This window comes from Capra hircus, chromosome 12, assembly GCF_001704415.2.
Source record: "Capra hircus breed San Clemente chromosome 12, ASM170441v1, whole genome shotgun sequence".
In the NCBI taxonomy this organism is placed as follows: Eukaryota; Metazoa; Chordata; class Mammalia; order Artiodactyla; family Bovidae; genus Capra; species Capra hircus.
In genome coordinates, this window is record NC_030819.1 from 9,046,414 (window position 1) to 9,069,292 (window position 22,879).

At 43.6% G+C, this 22,879-nt stretch overlaps 1 protein-coding gene across 1 annotated transcript in view; it reads left to right on the forward strand.

Moving 5' to 3' along the window:
- TMTC4 (transmembrane and tetratricopeptide repeat containing 4) overlaps positions 1-17,249 on the forward strand; it is a 56,917-nt gene extending 39,668 nt beyond the window's left edge. The window contains exons 12-18 of the mRNA XM_018056386.1: positions 4,146-4,225; positions 4,396-4,503; positions 4,597-4,738; positions 10,465-10,579; positions 11,646-11,758; positions 13,404-13,473; positions 15,357-17,249. Of these exons, the coding sequence (XP_017911875.1) occupies positions 4,146-4,225; positions 4,396-4,503; positions 4,597-4,738; positions 10,465-10,579; positions 11,646-11,758; positions 13,404-13,473; positions 15,357-15,505 (777 nt within the window). The 3' untranslated portion in view covers positions 15,506-17,249. The remainder of the gene's footprint in view (positions 1-4,145; positions 4,226-4,395; positions 4,504-4,596; positions 4,739-10,464; positions 10,580-11,645; positions 11,759-13,403; positions 13,474-15,356) is intronic.

Sequence of the window (22,879 nt, forward strand, 5' to 3'; positions counted from 1 at the left end):
TGGAGTGAAGGATAGTATTATATAAAACGTGTTGACTCTTTGTTTGTCTTTCCCTTGGTTTAAAAAAACTTGTTCGTGTTTTATAGTTAAGAGGCTTAGATAAAAGAGTGAATTACTTCAGTCTTTTATTGTCTATTTGATTTGCTGACCTAACCATTTATGTTATGCTACTGAAAATAAATCAGCCTGTGATTTAATTTCATAAATGTTAATAGATTTGCTTTGTTTTTACTTTTCTGTTTGAATAGCAGTGATTACCCCTTCTATTTCCTTCTTCCCCAGAAGGAACTCACATTTCTTTGTAGAGGTTCTGTCATTAATTTCCATTATCCTCCCTCGAAGGCTTTTAGAGAAAGGTTATTATGTTCCTTAATTTTCCAAATGTGAGAGACTGAAGCATAGAAGGACGGAGCTGATGGTATCTGGGTTAGTGACTCAGGTGGTAGGTAGAGACCGGGTATAGTCCTGCACCCAGCTTACCCTGGGGAACAAGCAGGGATGGGACCGTGTGATGTCTGAGCCCACACGGCTGCCCCAGTGAGTGACTTCATATATCACAGGCTAGAAAACTCAGGGGCTGTGCAGACGGACACGCACACAATCGTGTTCCTGTGTGTGCAGTTCTCGCCTTTGAATTTAAGACATGCACATAAGATCTCATCTTCAAAGTGCACCCAAGAGTGACAGGCCTCTCCAGGAACATTTTTTAGTGATGCCATTCAGTATGGGGCTTCCCTGGTGGCTCAGACAGTAAAGAATCTGCCTGCAATGCGGGAGACCTGGGTTCAGCCCCTAGTTTGGGAAGATCCCCTGGAGGAGGGCATGGCAACCTCCTCCAGTATTCTTGCCTGGAGAATCCCCATGGACAGAGGAGCCTGGCGGGCTGCAGTCCATGGAGTCACAAAGAGTCGGACACAACTGAGCAACTAAGCACATTTAGTATTTATGAGCAAGATAGAGTTGGTTTTGTGTTTGTTTGTTTTGTGTTTTTTGTTGTTGTTTTACTTGGCACGATAAACTGAAGTGTATTAAAATTCTCTAAACTTCTTTTTTTTTTTTTTTTTTTTTTTGGAAAAAAGATAGGTTGATTTCAGGGAAGAGATCTCCTTTAGGATGATTTCATTTGACTCTGTTGCAGGAGATGCATTTTCTGCACTCGTTCCACTTTCCATCCATTGACTGTTAACTTGGCACTATGCTGTAGACCAGGCCCAGATTTACAAATGCGACTCGGTGCTGAGCCTGGTCAGGCATTGGAATTACCCACAGTGCCTTGCATCTGGTAGGAACTCGTGATATTAGTGACTGAACTGAGCCAAATAGAAATTAAATTCCTACTACAGATGAGATACCAAGTATCTGATTATACTTGCAGCCATTCTTCGTTTTCGAGGCTTGAAAGTATGAGGCATTTTATATCAATCCTGGGATACAATGCTAAGTTTGTTTAGCTATGAAAGGGATCATTTACTACAATGAGATATTTCCTTAAGGATGAGGCAGGGTGGGTTATAGGACTTTTATGTGGTTAAAACATTTTAACGTCAAGTGTTAACAGGAAATTTGAAACCGCTGTGTTGAATGTGCCTTCTTCCCTTACGGATGCTTTCACTTCGTTTGTGTTTACATATCCTTGATCAGGGGTCTTATCTGTGGCTTCTGTGCTGGTTCGTTGCCTTGGCGTATGAATCAAAGGCTGGAGGGAAGGTTCAAGGATCAGCAGGCTTTTTCAATCCTTTACATTCCATGGAAACAAAAATCATTCTTTAAACTCTGTTTTAAGTAAACTGTTCCTGAGCGTTTTGCTTTGGTTTTTCAAGTGGGTTTTCTGTTCAAATATGTCCCTGCATATAACCCATAGGATAAGGCTGGCCTCTGGGTAAGCCTGTTCTGCAGTCGTAATTATGGGCAGCTTGCCTTCTAGGCGGCTCTCTGATCTTTAACTGGTTCCACTGACTTCCCTGCAGTCTGATTCTGCAGAGGCACCCTCCTCCCTCCACTGATTTCCGGGTCTAACAGAACAGCGGCTCTACTGCAGAGGGCAGTTCAGCTCTTTGTCTGAGCATTTGATTGAGAAAACAGAATTTCCCAGGAAGTGGCAGGAGCTCGCTGAGTTGAAGTCTGTGTAGGAGCTGTCTTTGTATTCTGGGGACCATAGGCACGTCCACATTCGCAGGTTGGAGCCTCCCTTTGTGTGCAGGACAGGAGTGAAGTTAACACTTCCAGCCTGGGGCTGGGACTGGGACTGGGACAAGCCCCAGATCAAACCATTTAGAGCACACTTTTCCAAACCCAGGATCCAGCCATAGCCTCCTCCAACCTATAACTTGAAGATGGTAATACCTATGGATAGACAGTAATTTGGTTCGGGAAGTTTAAATTATATAGCGTGCTGCACAATATTACACATTTCTGTCACCCATGATTTTCTTGTTTTCTGATTCCTTGTGCGCAAGGAGATAAAAATAGAAATATAGACTTTAAAATTGGGAGTTAAAAAACAAATCTCTGCTACATACGTGCTTAAAGAATATCGCACCGTTCTATACCCTTCTAGAAATACTAGTATTTTTTGAAGACGATTGATAAGGCAGGATGTGGTTAGACTTTTAGAAGGGCTTTTGAATGCTCAGATATAATGCTACTTGACTGTACTCAAACCGTTATTGTAATTCACTACATATCAGTCCACTGTTGTTGTTCAATTGCTAAGTCATGTCCAAAGCTCCGTGACCCCATGGACTGTAGCACACCAGATTCCTCTGTCCTCCACTGTCTCCCAGAGTTTGCTCAAATTCACGTCCGTTGAATCAGTGATGCTATCTAACCATCTCACCCTCTGCTTTCCTCTGCTTCCCTCATCCCCAACTCTTTGCGACCAATCCCTTTGCCACCCTGTGAACTGGGGCCCACTAGGATCCTCACCATGAGATTCTCCTGGCAGGAATACTGGAGTGGATTGGAATTTCTTCCTCCGGGGGACCTTCCTGCCTCAGGGATCGAACCTGTGTCTCTTGCATTGACAAGTGGATGCTTTACAACTGAGCCACCTGGGAAGCCCTTGTATTGGTCCACTAGGGCTACCATAACAAGACACCATGGACTGCGTGGCTTAAACAGTAGAAGCTTATTTTCTTACAGCTCTGGAGGCCCGAAGTCCAAGACCAAGGCATCAGAGGGCTGGCTTCTCCTGAGGCCTTTGTCCTTGGCTGGCAGACTTCTTGCTAAAACCTCACGTGGTCTTCCTGTGTCTTTCCTCTGTGTGCGGGCATCCCTGGTGTTTCACTGTGTGTCGCCATTTCCTCCTCTTATAAGGACACCATTCAGATTGGATTAGGGCCCGAAGAACCTCGTTTCAACTTAAGGACCTCTTTAAAGACCCTATCTTTCAATTCAGTCACATTCTGGGGTACGAGGGGCTAGGACTTCAGCATGAACTTTGCAGTCACCGTGCAGCCCGTAACACCCCTAAGAAGCGTTATTTTACCTGAAGAGAAATAGCGGAGTGAGTGGGTCTAGAAGATGCCTTGCGCAGCTGGCCCGTCTTCGCCTGGCCCCCTCAGACGTGGGTGTGATGCAGGGGGAAGAGACACAGGCTTTGGAGCCTGGGTTCAAATCCAGCACCACAACCTTGGGTAAGACGTTTAGTGACAGCGAAGCAGCGCGTCAGCACCTGCAAGTCACCTGTGGTACTGTCGCTATCAGCATGCAGCGTGTATTTCTGTAGCATCATCTTCTCTGAGACTCCTGTTGACCTTTTACATTGTACACCTCCAAACAGAACGTTTGATGATGGAGAAATACTTTTGACCCATTTCCCTGATGGCTCAGTGGTAAAGAATCCTCCTGCCAATGCAGAAAGGAGATGCAGGAGACATGGGTTCAATTCCTGGGTCAGGAAGATCCCCCCGGGAAAGGAAATGGTAACCCACTCCAGTATTCTTGCCTGGGAAATCCCATGGACAGAGGAGCCTGGTGGGCTACAGGGGGATGAGCGACCATGGAGTCGCCAAAAATGTTGGACACGACTGAGCGACTAAACAACAACAACAATCCTTTGCTTTCAGTTAGAAGGTATGATGGGCCTCCCAGGTCCAAACAAAGAAGCCTGGCAGCTGACAGCCAAGTTTTTCCTCTCTTTGCAGGTTCACTACAACGTTGGCAAAAACTTGGCTGATAAAGGCAATCAGACGGCGGCCATCAGATATTACCGGGAAGCGGTGAGGTACTGCGAGCGGCTTATCTCGCAGAAGACATGCCGTTTTTACAGTATCTGTGTCTTATTGTAACTTGCTAGCGCTAAAAACCTGCCCCCGCGAGGACCCTGACTTTAGGTTTGCCAGTGCCTGAGAGCTGGGTGAAGACTGCGGGCTTGGTTTCTCTTTCCACTTCCAGATTAAATCCCAAGTATGTCCATGCCATGAATAATCTGGGAAACATCCTGAAAGAGAGGAACGAGCTTCAGGAAGCGGAGGAGCTGCTGTCGTTGGCTGTGCAGATACAGTAAGCGTCCTCTTACAATTGGGTTCACGGCGAGGACGGGCGCTCCCGCCTCCTGGGGGCTGACGCTTTCTTTTTGCCTCGTTCACGTTGCAGGCCAGACTTCGCTGCCGCGTGGATGAATTTAGGCATCGTACAAAACAGCCTGAAGCGGTTCCAAGCCGCGGAACAAAGTTACCGGACGGCGATCAAGCACCGGAGGAAATACCCGGATTGTTACTACAACCTGGGGCGTTTGGTGAGCTTGCGGTACTCTGCGGCTGCGGAGGAAAAGCATGATTTTGTTTCCCTCTTTACACAGTTATCATTGTAACGTCTGTTTGGTACTTGCCCTCTTAGTGAAGTGAAAGTCGCTCAGTCGTGTCCGACTCTTTGCGACCCCATCCATGGGATTCTTCAGGCCAGGATACTGGAGTGGGTAGCTTGTTTCTCTCTCCAGGGGATCTTCCCAACCCAGGGATCGAACCCAGGTCTCCCGCATTGCAGGCGGATTCTTGTCCTAGCACTATATCCTCCGTACTTTGGGGGAAGACAGAGATTGATCAGGAAGAACCTAGTCCAGCCTCATAGGATTGACTGTCACCAGGCAGAAGAAAGTGATTAGGTCATTTGAAATATTGTATTACTTCAGATGGGATTTTACAGGCAAAACTGATGAAACTCATTCAAGTGGAAAAAATAGGAATCCACCTGGCAATGCAGGGGACACGGGTTTGATCCCCTGATCAGGGAAGATCTGACATGCCTCAGGGCAACTGGCTTAGTTGCCACAACTGCTGAGCCTTGAGCTCTAGAGCCGGGGAACCGCAGCTGCTAAAGCTCACTCACCCTGGAGCCTGTGCTGGGCAACAGGAGAAACTATGGCAGTGAGAAGCCCACGCCCCAGAACTAGAGAGATGCCCCCACTCACCGCAGCTAGAGGAAAGCCTTAACTGCCATGAAGACCCAGCACACCCAAAAATAAATACATAATTTCTTTAAAAGACACTTAAAGAAAAAAGTGAGAATAGCAACACCCATTCTTGCCCTCTACATCTTATGAAGTCCTTTCACGGACGTTTATCTCAGTTGAAGGCAGCTATTTGATTTCCTAATATGTGGGGTTTTTTTTTTTAAAGCTCTAATTAGAGAGCAAGCCAACTCGAATTAGCCAAGTTTAAGAGATCATAAAGGCAACAGGTTAAACTAAGGAGTAAATTACAATTTTTAAAGTCCCTTTGTGCCCTGTAAAATGGTGTTCCAAGGGGTTACTTCCTGATAAACATTGGCTTCTCTGTTTTTTAAAACACGGATAAAAACTGAAATTTAAAAAAACAAACCCATAATGTGATTTCTGAGCTTTCCTTTTCTCCTGTCTCAAGGGACGGTTCCCTGGGTTTTTACAGGGAACCACCCCTCACCCCTATAAAAGAAAGCTCAGGAGCCCACAAAAGGGCTTTGAGATTATTTAATGGAAATTTTGGTTACTAACCCACTCCAGTATTCTTGCCTGAAAAATTCCATGGACAGAGAACCCTGGGAGGCTACAGTACTTGGGTTGCAAAGAGTCAGACACAACTGAACGGCCAACACATACACACTCACACACTCATACACTCATACACACTCACAGACAAACTCACACACACACACACACACACACTCACACACAAATAATCTGGTCCTCTGTATCGTTTTCTTGGAGAGAAGAGAGACAGTACAACTTCTCTGTAATGATATCAGTAGAGATCAGAAAATCCAATCACATATAACGCAGGTTAGATTCTTACAAAGTTCGTGAAATGAGAAGAGGTCTGGAAACAGGTTGGCTATTATCCAAATACCTGCCTTGGTGGTTATGGCAGAGATTACTGTTTACTGTGTCTACACCAGGACTTGCATTGACATAGTATTCTTGAGATCCACATGAATTCTTCTTTGTTTTTTCCCCGACTATGGTTCATTACAGAATATTGAATATGGTTCCCTGCGCAGTACAATAGGACCTTGTTGTTTATCCACTGTCTGTATAATAGTTTGTATATGCTAGTTCCAAACTCCCAATCCGTCACTCCCCCAGCCCCCACTGAATTCTTTGATTCTTTTTTGTTCCTCCTTTTTGGAGGCAGCTCTTTTGTTTCTCATTATTGTTTGTGAAGTGCGTGTATCTGCCTGGAGTCCTGGGTTAATACTTTAAAGCTCTAATACTTAGCAGTCTTCTTCCTTCCTGCAATAGCTACTGGTCGCTGCAGTTCCTTGGGGTTTGCGAAATTGAGAATTTATGGTAAATGAGCCAAGTTAACGTTCAAAGAAAGGAAGATGGAATATAAACTAGAGGATTCTAGCACTGTGCTCCAGGCCCTGGAACTCATCCCCTCTCTCACGCAGATCATCCTAGTCTTCACTGTATGGAGACCTTCTGCCACTCTCTGTGTATTGTTTACCAATTATGCTGGATGAAGTAATCTTCCTGCATTCTCTCCTGCCAGCTGTTCTTGCTTATTTAAAGATTTTGTCCTCTATTGTGGTTTAATTATCTAGCTTTTGCCTGCTTGACAGCTTAAAAGCATTAAGAGCTTAATTTTTAAAAGCTCAACCAGTATATTTATATATCAGCAAATAATAGGGACTTACCGTAAGAGTTTCTGTTTGGAAAAAAAATCCTCCTTAGTCACTCTTTAGTAGTGGGAGACAGAAATGTGTTTTGATGTCTGGAACCAGATAAGAAGGGAATATAATGCAGTTTTCATGTGACATAGGAAGTGGGAAGGAGCTGGATTATTTGGGACCCTGGTCTCCTGCATTGCAGGCAGATTCTTCACAGTGTGAGTCACCAGGGAAGCCCTTACTTGGGACACATCACTGATATTAGAGAACTATGGTAATGGTGATGGGACACAGTTCACTGTGCAAGGACTGACTGTATCAGTCAGGAGCCATTCAGGAAAACCAAAACCATGCTACGTATGTTAGAGAAGATTCAGTACAAGGAACGGGTTATACAGCTGTTGGAAAAACACTTGTGGAAAAATGATATTAACTTGGGGAGTAAAAGGAAACTGCGTGGGGTTAGGGGGACAAGCGGGATGAGGTGGTGCCCCCAGAATTTAAGAGTTCATGGAAGGCAGCACATCTCAGGAATTATCATCACCCGAAAATTGAGATGTGAGACATGAGAGCTGGACTATAAAGAAAGCTGAGTGCTAAAGAATTGATGCTTTTGAACTGTGGTGTTGGAGAAGACTCTTGAGAGTCCTTGGACTGCAAGGAGATCCAACCAGTCCATCCTAAAGGAGATCAGCCCTGGGTGTTCATTGGAAGGACTGATGTTGAAGCTGAAACTCCAATACTTTGGCCACCTGATGTGAAGAGCTGACGCTTTGGAAAAGACCCTGATGCTAGGAAAGATTGAAGGCAGAAGGAGAAGGGGACGACAGAGGATGAGATGGTTGGATGACTTCACTGATTCAGTGAACATGAGGTTGAGTCAACTCTGGGAGTTGGTGATGGACAGGGAGGCCTGGTGTGCTGCAGTCCATGGGGTTGCAAAAAGTTGGACACGACTGAGCAACTGAACTGAACTGAAGACTGAGATGGTGATAGAACAACCACAGTCCAGCCCTGAGACTGTGGAGGAGGGCACATGACCACTGTAGAGATGCTGCCAATGATAATAAGGAAGGAGAGAGTGAGAATGAGGGACAGGGCTACTCCTTGTCCAACCATCTGATCATCACTTGTGACTCCTATTGGCAAAGACTTAACTGGGAGGAGCCAAATAGCAAAGCACCCTGGGAAATGTAGTTTGCAGAGCATAGAAAGCTCAGCATGAGTATTAGGAAAATAATGTGCTTATTTACTTGTTTACTTTCTGGATGAGTGGTTCTTATTAAATCACCATTTTTATCTGTTTCACTTAAAGTGCTTGTTCACTTTGTATAGATGCTATAAAGGCAAGTGTGTAAAAGTAAGTGTTAGTTGCTCAGCCGTGTCCACTCTTTGTGACCCCATGGACTATATAGCCCACCAGGCTCCTCTGTCCATGGGATTTTCCATGCAAGAATACTGGAGTGGGTTGCCATTCCCTTCCCCAGGGGATCCTCCCAACCCAGGGATCAAAGCTGGGTCTCCTGCATTACAGGCAGATTTTCTACTGTCTGAACCAATTCAAGGCAAAATAAGAGTAAATGTTAATCTGGTTCAGTCAGGTGTTACTCTTTAATAAATAGTAATAAATAATAAAATACATAAAGAATGTTCATGTAACGAAGTTATGCTAGTTTTCCTGAGTGCTTTAGAAAGAATGTCACTATGAGTCTTGTCCATGTGACTCAAATGCATGTTACTTGCTGGAGAGAATTGGCTGAGAAATCAATGGAATATCAAATATAAAGAGGAAATTAACTGTTGATATAATTGACTTCCCTGGTGGCTCAGATGGTAAAGCATCTGCCTACAATGCGGGAGACCTGGGTTCCATCCCTGGGTCGCAAGGATCCCCTGGAGAAGCAAATGGCAACCCACTCCAGTACTCTTGCCTGGAAAATCCCTATGAGTCATATCCGTGTGACTCAAATGCGTGTTAGTTGCTGGAGAGAATTGACTGAGAAATCAATGAAATATCAAATATAAAGAGGAAATTAAATGTGATATAATTAGGCAACCTAAATTATTTGAAGTTTTTTAACTTTACATATTTCCTCATTTAAGGGCTAAACTACTTTAACCAGAGTTCTGAGTCTCATGGGAGATTTCAACAACATCTTTAGCAAATGGATATTGACAGATGTTTCCGTAATTCATTCAACATTTCTTTTTCTGGCATAAGATGTCACCTGTTTGCCGTGTGGGTCACAGGGCAAGTCACAGTGTTTCTGTTGTCTAAGGAAAAGACAGACTTGATGGTAAATAAGGAAAGAGCCTTAAATTCTGATAAATTGTCATCACGTGCACTTTGTTTGCAGTTAAAGGAACCATGTTCATTCCGTTGAGATGTGCATTTGAACTGAATTAGAGAGGGCCAGGTAAAGAATCCACCTGCAATGTGGGAGACCTGGGTTAGAACCCTGGGTTGGGAAGATGCCCTGGAGATGGCAACGGCTACCCACTCCAGAATTCTGGCCTGGAGACTTCCACGGACTGTATAGTCCATGGGGTCGCAAAGAGTGGGACATGACTGAGCGACTTTCACTTTCAGAGAGGGCCAGAGGGTCACCTGCTAAAAACGCCCATCACTTTCTCCCTCCGTGTGCTTTTATTAACAATGTAAATTGAGAACTAGCCATTTTATATTCTGTTGTCAGTGTTAGCATTCTCTCTCAAAAGGCAGCAGTGTATCATTCTCTCCTTCCTGAGGGAGGCAAACAGGCTCCAGATTGACAAAGGGGTTTACGTCCTTGCTTAAGACTTTTCCAGCGATTCATAAAGTATGTCTGGTATACTCATAGTTTCATAGGAAGCTTAGGTAGAGGCAGGAAGACCATTTTTCACAAGGTGAGCTTGACACATGGAGCTTAATCACATTAAACGTTTTGTTTGCCATTTAAAATAATACCTTAAATAATACCTGGACTATATGAAGTCTTTCTAGAAAAATACTAATGATTTCGTTTTTTTCCTTAACCTCTCCTCAGTAGTATGCAACATAACTTGACACCTAGAATCACTAAGTTATGGGTTGTAGTTAAAAGGTTGTAGGCTGAGGAGCTAAACCACCTGGTCCCATTCCCTGCTCTCCCATTCCTAGATGTGGAACTTTGGGCAAGTTACTTCCTCTTTGTGTGCCTCAGTTTACTTCATCTGTGAAATGGGAATAGTTCTCTTCATCCGTGAGATTTTTTGGAAAATTAAATGAGTTAATGTGAAAATTTGGAAGCTCGTTACATGCAAGTTTGGTTTGGTCTGGGTTGGTTAGATCTTGGAAAGAGAAAGCAAAAGAGAATTGGAGTATTGATGGATTGCCAGGAGTCCATGCTTTCTTTTCAGTACGCAGATCTGAATCGTCACGTGGATGCCCTGAACGCGTGGAGGAACGCTACCGTGCTAAAGCCAGAGCACAGCCTGGCCTGGAACAACATGATCATACTCCTCGATAACACAGGTGCGGAGTAGTGATTCAGTCAGTCCCCAGTACTGCACCATTGGATAATTAAGGAATAAAGATGGTTTTTTTTTAATAGTATGTTAGAGTTCTTTTTTTTTTAACATGAAACTAGGGTTCAGTATTTTGCATGGCAAATATAAAATCTAGAATATGGAGTTTCCTTTGACATACTGGAATATGAATGTTTGGGAAAGTGACCCTTTGCTTAGAGGTGGTGTAGAGTAATGGGGCCGGTGTGCGCTAACATCTCATTTCATCTTAAGCCTGTCATGTGACAACGGGCCTCATCCAGGATGCTAGAGGTTCCCAGAAACGAGTAAGGATGCCTTCCAGGCTTATGAAATGGACGGTGCTGAGTCCATGCTCTAAAGTTCATGGATGGTACCCAAAGGAGATGCCCTCAAACCTACCCTCAGAGATCCTTATTTTTGATACAATGATAATAATAAACTTGATGATCTGGTTTTCTTAGCATGTGGAAGACTGGATCAGTTAGAAGTTTCTCTGTTCCCCAGTTTAAAAAATCTAACCATCCCATAAGAAATGATAGTTTTCATTTGGCAGAATTTAAAGCTAGTCAGCCATCTGTACAGTGTGGAGAGAGAAATGCACTTGTTTCTAAAGGAAGTGTAGAATGTGAGCTTCAGTACTATAAATATTCAGTTATTAAAGGGTTGCTGGGATATTCTTATTCTGCAGGCTTGTTTGCTCCTATTTGGGTAGACCTGGTATCTGGGGGGAAATTAAAATTAGATTTTACATGCTGTGACAGAATTTAATCCAAAACTGTTAGTATATTATATCAAAACTGTGCTGGACTGCCATGGCTTTGCAGCTGGTAGGTCGTGTGTGTGTGTGTTGTGTGTGTGTGTGTTGTGTGTGTGTGTGTTGTGTGTGTGTTGTGTGTGTGTTGTGTGTGTGTGTTGTGTTACATGTTCCACATTTATTTTATTACAAAGTTTACTCATAATTATGCACATTATGCACAAAAGCCTTGTTAATTAGACTAAAACACTACTACAGTGCAAACGTATTTTTTAAGTTTTCCATTTTTCACTCATAGGTAATTTAGCCCAAGCTGAAGCTGTTGGCAGAGAGGCACTGGAATTAATACCTAATGATCACTCTCTGATGTTCTCCTTGGCAAACGTGCTGGGGAAGTCCCAGAAATACAAGGTGTGTGGACCCCAGGCCATGATTTCTTGCACTGAATGCCAGCAGCTGACAGGAACCATAAACGTAACTTCTGCCCAGTTAAGTTGAGAACGCGGCCTGAGCCGTGCTAGCCGCATACCAGCGTGGCTTAGTCCGTCTGCATCCTGGAGAAGCTGCCCAAGAGGTGCCTCTGTGGCCCCAACTCCACATGCTTTCTGGCCCTCAGACGTGGGAGGGAGGAGAGGCCCACGAGTCCTGGCGGACTCCCCAGCCCCCTCCCCAGCACAGAGCTGTGACGCTGTCCTGGCAGTGGGGCTGGTGGTCTTTGCACAGAAAGAATACTGGTCCAAGGCGAGATAGGATTGGTTCTTCCTGCTTCCAGGTTTCTCCTCACCTGCAGGAAGTTACAGATCACCTGCAAAGCCCTAGAAATTTCTGACCAATGAAAACTGATTCAGCTGATTCCCAGGAGAGGCCAGTAGACTGTGAGTCACAGGGCACATCACTCCCTGTGTACTGAAGGGGACTCCGTTCCCAATGGCACTGATCTCAGACTTTAATTCTGTGTGTCAGAACCACCGAGGGAGCCTGTGAGATTACAAATACTTATTCTTCCCCATGACTCAGTTGGGTAAGGTCAGCAAATAGGCATTTTTAACCAGCATCCTGGCCTCCTAACACAGATGTTACAGAAAACACACTTTTAGAAGCAGCGTCTTAGTCCTTTCATGAGAGAAGCACTTCCTTCCCTAATCAAGGACCGTACGTGATTTTGATCGCTCTAGGCCTAGAAGTACTGATTAATTCCCGTTTGTCCCATGTTATTTACTTCTCTTCAGCTCATGAGATAGCATTCAGTTCAGTTCAGTTCAGTCGCTCAGTCATGTCCGACTCTTTGAGACCCCAACAACCTCAGAGATAGCATGGTCAATATAATTTTCTGAAACAACACGCAGTTAAGATATTTCATGCATTTCTCTCCTTTTCAAGTTGAATACTCAGGGAGTTTCATGGCTTCAGTACACACTTTTGAATTCTAGATTTTGCTGACTGATAACCTTTTAAGGGGTATCGTGTTTATTTTTTGCAAGTCTGCCTGTGCAGAGGGGACCCAGTTGTAGCTGTTTCTCCCCAGTTCTCTGCTCATTTTCTCCAACTGACTGGGCTGCTTCTGGGTTCCCCAGGGGGTTGTGGGCTCTTTGGGGAGGTTACCCAGACCCCACCTCCTACCCTGGAGAATCCCGGAGATGAGTTCACCGATGGTGACCGGATGTGACCCTTCCACAGGTGTTCTCAGAGCCCAGCGCTTTCCTGCTTTGACCTTTGTTCATCCTTCCCTGCACCCTGAACTAGCTGCTTGCTTGATGTGGCAGGATTCCCGCCACTTCCGGGAGGCAGGTGGCAGAGTCCTTAGCGTATTCATCCTCTTTTCGGCCACTGTCCTGACTCCGCTGTCACCTTTGCTCCGTCACACCCTGTGGTGGGTCACTGTTCCCAGCCTCTTCTCAACACAGTGTGGCCCTGCTGGGCCTCCTCAGTGTTGGGAGGAGAATCTGGTGGAACAGAAAGAGCATGTTCAATGTTTGAAAACCGCAGGTGATGAAACTGTGCATGAAACCTTTGCATTGCGTGCCGTACCTTATCTTGTATGTGTTTCATCTTCTAGGAATCCGAAGCTTTGTTCCTCAAAGCAATTAAAGCTCATCCAAATACAGCAAGTTACCATGGCAATTTGGGTAAGGAAAATTTTCAACTTGAATCATACAGGAATTCTATATAATCTTAGTGAAATTGGGCTTCCCTGGTGGCTCAGCTGATAAAGAATCCACCTGTGATGCGGGAGACCTGGGTTCCATCCCTGGGTTGGGAAGATCCCCTGGAGAAGGGAAAGGCTACCTACTCCAGTATTCTGGCCTGGAGAATTCCATGGACTGTAGAGTCCATGGGGTTGAAAAGAGCTGGACACGACTGAGCCACTTTCACTTCGTGAAATTGGTACATTTTTGTAAAATCACTTGGGAGAGTTGTTTTTCAAATCTAGCCTGTGTTGGCCTTGGTGAACTGAGAATTGCTTTGGAAGTTTGCAGTCTGACCTGTGTATGCTTGCCTTTTCTGTAGTGGACCTTCCTTCTAACCTGGTCTTCCTTGCAATCGTATGTTCTCTATCTTGACTAAGAATGCATTTACAGTGATCTATTCCCTAGAATTCCTTTCTTCTATTTTTATATCCCAGTAATTCAGATTTTTAAAAAATAGCTATTTGGCTGCACTGAGTCTTAGTTGCTTCTCTCTAGAGGTAGCATGCAGGCTTGGTTGCCCTGGGGCGTGTGGCTGCGCTGCAAGGCAGATCTTAACCACTGGGCCACCAGGGAAGTCCCAGTAATTCAGATTTTTAGAACAAGGCTTGTTGATATTTGGAAGGCTCAGTCATGTGAATGTTTTTCCTACCAAATCTCTTCCCTATAGATTCTGTAGCTTCTCCTTGCAAAAAAAAAAAAAAGTGATGAAGCATCAGTGGTTGCTGTACTGCTCACATCGAAAGTTCATTTTACTTAGAAAATCATTATAATCACCAGAGGCTTACTATTCTAATAAGTAGATTTATTTTACTGTTACTCTATGGTCAGATCTCGATGTGAGAGCCCTGAATTCCAGCTGGCAACAAGCAAGCTATGATGTTGCCAAAAGGTGTAAGGGAATCTTTATTAAATAAACAGCTGGTCTTGGGGCGTCCCTGGTGGCTCAGTGGTAAAGAATCCACCTGCCAGTGCAGGAGACAGGGGCTTGATCCTGGTCCCAGAAGATCCCGCATGCTGCAGAGCAGCTAAGCCCTTGCGCCCGCGCCTACCGAGCCCGTGCGCCCGGAGCCCGTGCTCTGCCGCAACGGAAGCCACGGCAATGGGAAGCCCATGCACTGCATGCATCGAGGGGTGAGTGAGTGAAGCCGCTCAGTCGTGTCCGACTCTGCGACCCCGTGGACAGTAGCCCACCAGGCTTCTCCGTCCATGGGATTCTCCAGGCAAGAATACTGGAGTGGGGTGCCATTTCCTTCTCCAGGGGATCTTCCCGACCCAGGGATTGAAGCCGGGTCTCCCGCATTAGAGGCAGATGCTTTAACCTCTGAGCCATCAGGGAAGCCCAAGGAGTAGCCCCCGCTTACTGTAACTAGAGGAAAACCCTTGAAGCCTCTAGGACGCAGCACAGCCAAAAATAAATAAATAAAAATTATTTAAAAAAAAAAAAAAAAGAACAGCTGGTCTTCTACATGGTGGCTTTGTGCTAAGTGGTGTGGCAGCCCAGCCCTATCCAGCCCGGCTTCCAGGAAATTTCAGGACAGCATCACCAAACTTAAGGAACTTTTCTTTTACTTCTTTATGTAACACTGTTTCTGTTGGGAGATGGTTCAGAACCCCGGGAGTAACTGGGAATGGTTAAACGGATGATCACCAAGGGGCACGATTACAATAAATAAAGTTGGCAGTACAAACAGTATTGTTTTAAACAATGGTTTTGGAAAACTGCTTGCAGAGGTTCTGTTATATTTCTTTGTGCAAGTGGTTGGGAATGCCACAAGTTATTCAGAAGCCTTTCCAATGAAATTGATCTCTTGCTATTTCAGCTGTGCTCTATCATCGTTGGGGCCATCTAGACTTGGCCAAAAAACACTACGAGATCTCTCTGCGGCTTGACCCGACAGCGTCGGGAACTAAGGAAAATTACGGTCTTCTAAGAAGAAAGCTGGAACAAATGCAAAAGAAAAACGTCTGATCCCTTTTCCTTCATTTTTTGAGTTTGTGTGTGTGTGTGTGCATGAGGCAGATTGTCCATCTCGTGCTTGCGTTTAACCATGTAAAGTCCCACGTGTTGTTTACTTCATTGTTTTTCTTCCTGTGAAAACAAAGACCTGCAAAAAGATTATAGCACCAGCAATTTACTCCTGAATGCTTGATGTGGTTTTTGCATTGAAATTGTATTTTTTCAGACAATTCAAACATAACTTCTGAAAAGCCAAGAATAAAGTCTTTTTTAATTAAAAAGAAAAAGAGGAAAAAAATTATCTTGAGCGACTTACAGCAGAATTAAACCTGCATTTGGAACGAGTCGTGTTGTATAGAGACTCATACTATTAAACATTGACTGTGAACAGAAAATGACAAACGGACTCCTACATTTATATAAATACCTAATGTGTCTGTATATTAGAATTTTTATTTAATGACGAGTAAATTAAGATTTTTTTTTTAATTTTTTTTCCAAACAATATGCTATGTACTTCATTTGTAAGGAAATATTTATTTGTATTTTTATGTTTTGACCAGGGCAAATAATTGAATGAAGAGTGGAAATTTTAACATCAAGTATATTTACACTTTTTCCATAGGAAGAAATTCACTCCTCCAATATTTTTTGGATTCTTCAACTTGTGCTATTTGTAGCATGCAAAATTGTGTAGTATTCTACAAAAACTGTCACTCTTAATAGAAAATTCAAGCTATGCTTTAGATAAAAACAGCCTAATGTCTTTATTTTTGTTATATCCAGTATTAAGAGGGCTACACATCTACGTAAGTTGTGTTTTTATATGTTTAGCTGGAAAGCCGTTTTCCATTTAGCTTCATAGAACCACAGTCATATCCAAAAAATGCAAGAGGTAAACTTCCTCTCAAAAGGAACCACATTTGAGGAGTTTGTGCTATTTTTAAGAATTGGTTAATTTATCATGTTTTATCGGGTCAGAATAATCATATTCATTTTGTTTTATTCTTCTGTATTTGCTGTTGACCTAATGATTTATGCAATCCGTGTAATTTCTTATGCAGTAAAATTATTACACAAACCAGTATAAAAGTGTCATATTGCCTCCTTAATAGATGATTTTCAAGTTGCTTGGTTGGCCAAATGTTTGTTTGGGTTTTTCCTTAAGATGTTATGGAAAAACTCAAATAAATATTTTGAGCAACCTAATATTTGACTCTTTGTCTTCTTTCCTTAAACTGAAATCAAAGTGACCAGTTCATTCTTTCTAGAATATGGCTTCTATTTGGTTTTTGTTGTCATTGTTTAGTCAATAAGTCGTGTCCGACTCTTTTGCGACCCCATGAACTGTAACCCCTCCACTATTTGGTTTTAGGCACCGATTAATAGTAATCCAGGTTCAACAAACGGGGTGAGTAGATCTCACATTGAGATGAATTGATTGTCTACACTCGCTTGTGGGGAGTGGGGTCCGAGGCCAACCAGCATAGAGTTGTAAATCGGTAATTGTAACCTACGACGGTTGAGATCCTCAGAAGAGAAAATTCTGTTTCAAACCTTTCAGAAATGGTCCCCAAACAACAATAACAGTTTATAGAGCTCTGAGGAGCAGGAGCTGCTTTATTGTTCATTGTGTTCCTATAGCACTTAGCTTGGGAGATAATAGATGTACTGTATGCTTGTTGATTTTTCTTTTAATTTCTTTCTTTAAAACAGCGCTTGTCTTTTGAGAGTAAAGGAAAACCATTTCTTATAACAGCCTGTTTGTGATTTTTTTTTTTTTGGTACTGATACTAAAACTTGTGTCAAATCAAGACGCCCTGCCTGCAGAAGGAACCCCCATAGCTCTCACTGCTCCATCTCAGGACTTCCATCACAGCTGCCTTCGGCCCAGAGAAAACAGTCATTCGCCTGATTGACATTTCATGGAGCCTTTTATCTCGGCAGATTTTGGAAGTGGGCCATGCTGTTCATCTTTTCTTCCTCCTTTTTTCCTTCTTAAGGCAGCCACCTTCTTTATTTCTTAGGTTTCCCTTCTAACAAGACTAAAGTGGAGATCTGACTCCCAGTTCCCCCTCGTTTTTTTATATTTTTCTTAAACTTGTGTTTGTATTGCTCAATCATGGTATGGGGTTCAGTTGAGGGTAGGGGTGGTATCAGAACAAACACAGCGATCGTTGCCAGTTTGGGAAATCAGAGAGTCCAAATAATTCTCCACCTCTCTGATAGTAAACATCACAAAGCCTCAGAAGATACGCTGGGGCTATTTTTTATTTCTCTGTACATCTCTTCCCTATTAAATGCAATGTTACATTTATTTCTTAAGACCTGCACCGTGTAGACGTAGCCCACTGAGCCTTCACAGGGCTCTTTGGGTTTCTGATTCTATCACATTTCTTAAGCATGGTCTTTACATTTTATTTCAGATGACTGAGTTAAAATCTCACAGAATAGACCAAGCCCCACAGTAAAGCATTGGACACATATGTTCATATTCACACCTATTGGACTTTGAGGTGAAAAAAACTACACTTGGTTCTTGGCTCTAGGGCTTTGATGTCATAGGCAAATCATTTAGCATTGCCTCAACTCCAGTTTCCCATCTGTAATGTGGGCATAATAAGACCTCCCTCCCAGTAATGAGGTACTTGACTCAGTACTTGCCTTAAATGATAGACTCGACTTTTGGAGGAAGGTATAGGCAACCCACTCCAGTATTCTTGCCTGGAGAATCCCGTGGACGGAGGAGCTTGGTGGGCTACAGTCCATGGGTCACAAAGAGTCGGACATGACTGAGCAACTTCACTTTCACTTTCATAGGTTTCTCAACAGACAGGTTTGACCTATCTGTTATGACTGCATGGTTACCAAATAGCCATAGCTGGTGGGGGAAAATATTTTTCTCTATTGACTAACTGAAGCTAATAAATGTTGAAAGAATGGCAATTAGAAAACCATTTTTTTTTTGTCCCCAGTGAATTAATTGATTGAGGCAAAGATCAGCAGTGAATAAAATCACTAGATGAAAGATCAGTGGAGAACTTTTTAGTGGAGGGGACAGCTCTGATTTTATCACAGGTAGATTTGTGAGGTCACTACCGTCGAGTCCCCTGGGCTTCAAGGAGATCAAGCCAGTCAATCCTAAAGGACATCAATCCTGAATATTCATTGGAAGGACCAACGCTGAAGCTCCAATACTTTGGCCACCTGATGTGAAGAGCTGACTCATTGGAAAAGACTGAGGCTGGGAAAGCTTAACGGCAAGAGGAGAAGGGGACAACAGAGGACTAGATGGTTGGATGGCCTCACTGACTCAATGGACATGAGTTTGAGCAAGCTCCGGGAGAGTGTAGGACACGGAAGCCTGGTGTGCTACAGTCCATGGGCTTTCAGAGTCAAAGACAACTGAGTGACTGACCAACAGTCAAGATACAGAAAAGTCCCGTCACAAGGGGCCCTCAGACTACTTTTATGCTATTATCTTTTTCAAAATATCTCCTTGAGCACAAACTGTGCACTGGCAGTGTGCTAGCTGCTGAGTATACGATGAATGATCACAGGTGATGCCTCCCCTGTGGAGCTTACAATCCAGGTTACTTCAACCCTTGCTGTGTGCGCAGGTTAGGCTTGCTGGTGTAGACATCAGGGACTGAGCATTGTTACCAGCACCCCCCTTGCAGGGGCCTCTTGGGGACTCTCCTTTGTAAATTACTGCATCATTTGAAATAACTTTTCTTTGTAAATAAAGGAACATGTGTGACATCACAGATTCCTCTTTTTTCAAGAGAGCCATGGATGAGTTCATAATACAGCTGTGATAAGGTGCCTTAGTTGTAAAGAGACACCATATGGGAAAGTCGGGTAATGGAAAAGTAGTTGCTAAATTGCTCTGCCCAAAAGGTGGGGGAGATGCTGGGGGGTGATGTTCCAGAGTGATGCTGAGTGAAAAGAACTCAGGAGGCTTGGATTGTTGGCTGAACGATGGGGTGTGCAATGCAGGCTCTTCTGAAGCAAGCTTTTAAGTCTTCAGGAAACTGTGTATGCTGTATGGCTCTCTCGGTAATCATCTAGAAATAGTTGGCCTTTGGGGGCATAATACTTGAGTGTGAAGGGAAAATCTGTGTTACACCCAAGTTGGAACCTCACAGACCTTAGGCAAGTGTAGGGAGTGTCGACTAGCATCCCCTGCTAAAATTCATATCCACCCAAAATTTCAGAAGGTGATTGTATTTGGAAATCAGGTCTTACAGGTAAAATTAGTGAAGGATCTTGAGAGGAAATCATCCTGGATTTAGGGTGGGCCCTGAATCCAATGGTTGCTATCTTTTAAAACAAAGAGAAGATACATAGAGCAAAGAAGGCTGTGCCTAGGATGGAGGCAGAGACTGGAGTGAAGACAAGCAATGCCAGGAGTCACCAGAAGCTGGAAGAGACAAGGATGAGTCCTCCCACTAGAGCCTGCAGAGGAGTATGGTCCCACCCACACCTGGACTTCAGACTCCTGGCCTCCAGAACATTTCTGTTAGTTAAATATTTATTTGTATTTGTTTACTTATTTGGCTGCACTGGGTCTTAGTTATGGCATATGGGATCTAGTTCCCTGACCAAGGATGGAACCCAGGCCCCCTGCATTGGGAGTGCTGAGTCTGAGCTGCTGGACCACCAGGTAAATCCCACATTAATGTTATTAGGGACTTGTGTAGTGGCTCGGAGAAGGCGATGGCACCCCACTCCAGTACTCTTGCCTGGAAAATCCCGTGGACAGAGGAGCCTGGTAGGCTGCAGTCCATGGAGTCCTGAAGAGTCGGACATGACTGAGCGACTTCACTTTCATGCATTGGAGAAGGAAATGGCAACCCACTCCATCATTCTTGCCTGGAGAATCCCAGGGACAGGGGAGCCTGGTGGGCTGCCGTCTATGAGGTTGCACAGAGTTGGACACGACTGAAGCGACTTAGCAGCAGCAGTGGTGGCTCAACTGGTGAAGAATCCACCTGCAATGAGGGAGACCTGGGTTTGATCCCTGGGTTGGGAAGATCCCCTGGAGAAGGGAAAGGCTACCCACTCCAGTATTCTGGCCTGGAGAATTTCATGGACTATTCCATGGGGTCGCAAAGACTCAGACACGACTGAGCAACTGTCTGTTACTGCACACAGACTGTCCAGTATTCTGGCCTGGAGAATTCCGAGGACTGTATATCCCCTGGGGTCCCAAAAAGTCAGACAACTGAGTGACTTTCACTTTCACTTCTGGGGCTTCCCTGCCAGCTCAGACAGTAAAGAATCTACCTGCGATGGGGAACACCCAGGTTCGATCTTGAATATTATTACGTGCCAAGCTTGGGTCTAGGGCTTTATATACGTTTTCTCATTCAAACTTTTCAATAAGTCTGTGAAAAAGGTAGTATTATCCACCAATTTAAGGACTTCCCAGGGGCTCATTTGGTAAAGAATCCACCTTCAAGCCACCCAGTTTGTGGCCATTCCTGGCCGCCTTAGAGATCCAATCCAGCAAGTAACTCAGAACCTCATCTGTGAAATGGTGGATGCTGGTGGTTTAGTCACTAAGTCATGTCCAACTCTTTTGTGACCCCATGGACTATAACCCTCCAGGCTTCCCTGTCCATGGGATTTCCCAGACAAGAATACTAGAGTGGGTTGCCATTTCCTTTTCCAAGGGATCTTCCCTGACGCAGGGATCGAACCCGAGTCTCCTGCATTGCAGGTGGATTCTTTGCCAAATGAGCCAGGGAAGCCCTTAAAATGGTGGATAATACTACCTTTTTCACAGACTTACTGGAAAGTTTAAATAAGAAAACATATATAAAACCCTAGACCCATACTTGGCACATAATAATATTCAATAAATAACTGCAGGAGAGCTAACTCACTTGAGGTTTTTATCCTCAAGACCTTAAGTTACCCAGAAACAATCTCAGGTTTATAGTCTTATCACCTGATTAGTTCTATGAGTTCTTGAAACCTGTTACATGGTTTATCAAAACCGTCTTGAGTGTCCTGTTTCTAATCGTTTTGTTTTTAAATATGTGGCGTTTTTCCAAGGCCAATAAAGCTTTCTGCTTCCTACTGGTGATAAGTGTTTGAGAAAATGTGTTCCCTGTAGATTTAAATTCAATTTTACCTATCACTTAAAACCAGTTTGGGGGACTTCTCGGGCAGGCCAGTGGTGAAGACTTCACCTTCCCTGGTCAGGGAACTAAGATTCCATATGCCTCGTGGCCAAACAAATAAAAGCCATGTTGAAACAAAGTCAATAAAGATTTTAAAAGTGGTCCACATCAAAAATAAACTGTAAAAAAAAAAACTACTTAAAGTTTTGTTTCAGCAGTTAATTTCAACAGCATTCATTTTGATGAGTAGACTTGAGACTTGTTTCAAAAATTTTCAAAACTGCTCATTTCTAGAACTTTCTGATAACGGGTAGGGATGACAGCTTTTATAGTACTGGTCTAGGAATCTGCAGACCTCAGCAAACAAGGTGGTACGGTGCAAAGAACAGAGACCAGGAGTGTGAGAGCTACCCTACGGGCAGCTTCACTGGCGTAAGTCATCTTTTTAAGCTTCAACAGTTCAATTAGACGTGAACCCTTCCCATCCGGCCATTAGTTACCAGGACTCTGAAATGAGTCATTTAATTACTGCATGCCTCAGTTGCTTCTAATAAAAATAATGCTGGTGGTGGTGGTGGTTCCTTTTGTTATGAGTTTTTCTTCCATGAAATGAGAGGGTTGGACTAAGCTAGTGTTCTTCAAATATTCATAGATGCTTAACCTTTAAAATATAAAACCTAACTCTTATATAGAAGTCCACTATAAAAAGTTATAAAAGTGACCTGGGTGCTTATATAAATCCTCATAAAAATCTGTTGTGTAATGTAAGAATTTTTGAAATTCCAACACTCTTGTGGAAATAAAATATTTTGAAGCTTTCTATCCTGATATATTCTGATATGGTTAAAAAGTCCCTTAGACTGAAAAAGTACATTTCTGCTCTGCCATTCATCAGGCTGACATAGCACAGATGAAGGCAGTGGGGAGTGAAGAGAAAATCACATTTTTTCCCATAGAAATGCTGAGGTTTTAATGTGTCAAGGAACCCACTTCTAAGGGTGACTGCTGCTCTATTATATATGGAGAAACCTTCTTCTGGAAAAGCACTATCAGAAATGTTGCTGTTTTAAATCATTAGGAAGAATGAAACATCACAAGCACCCTCAGTTTCCAATCCATGTGCAGAACTTCATTTAAAGCGCTTCTGGACACATCCATTCACATCTCTTAAAAGTTTTAGTCTCCAAGCTCATAGGATCCTGATCCAGCAATTGGTTCTGCTGCCCAGACTGTGGAGCCCTGTACCAAGGTCACA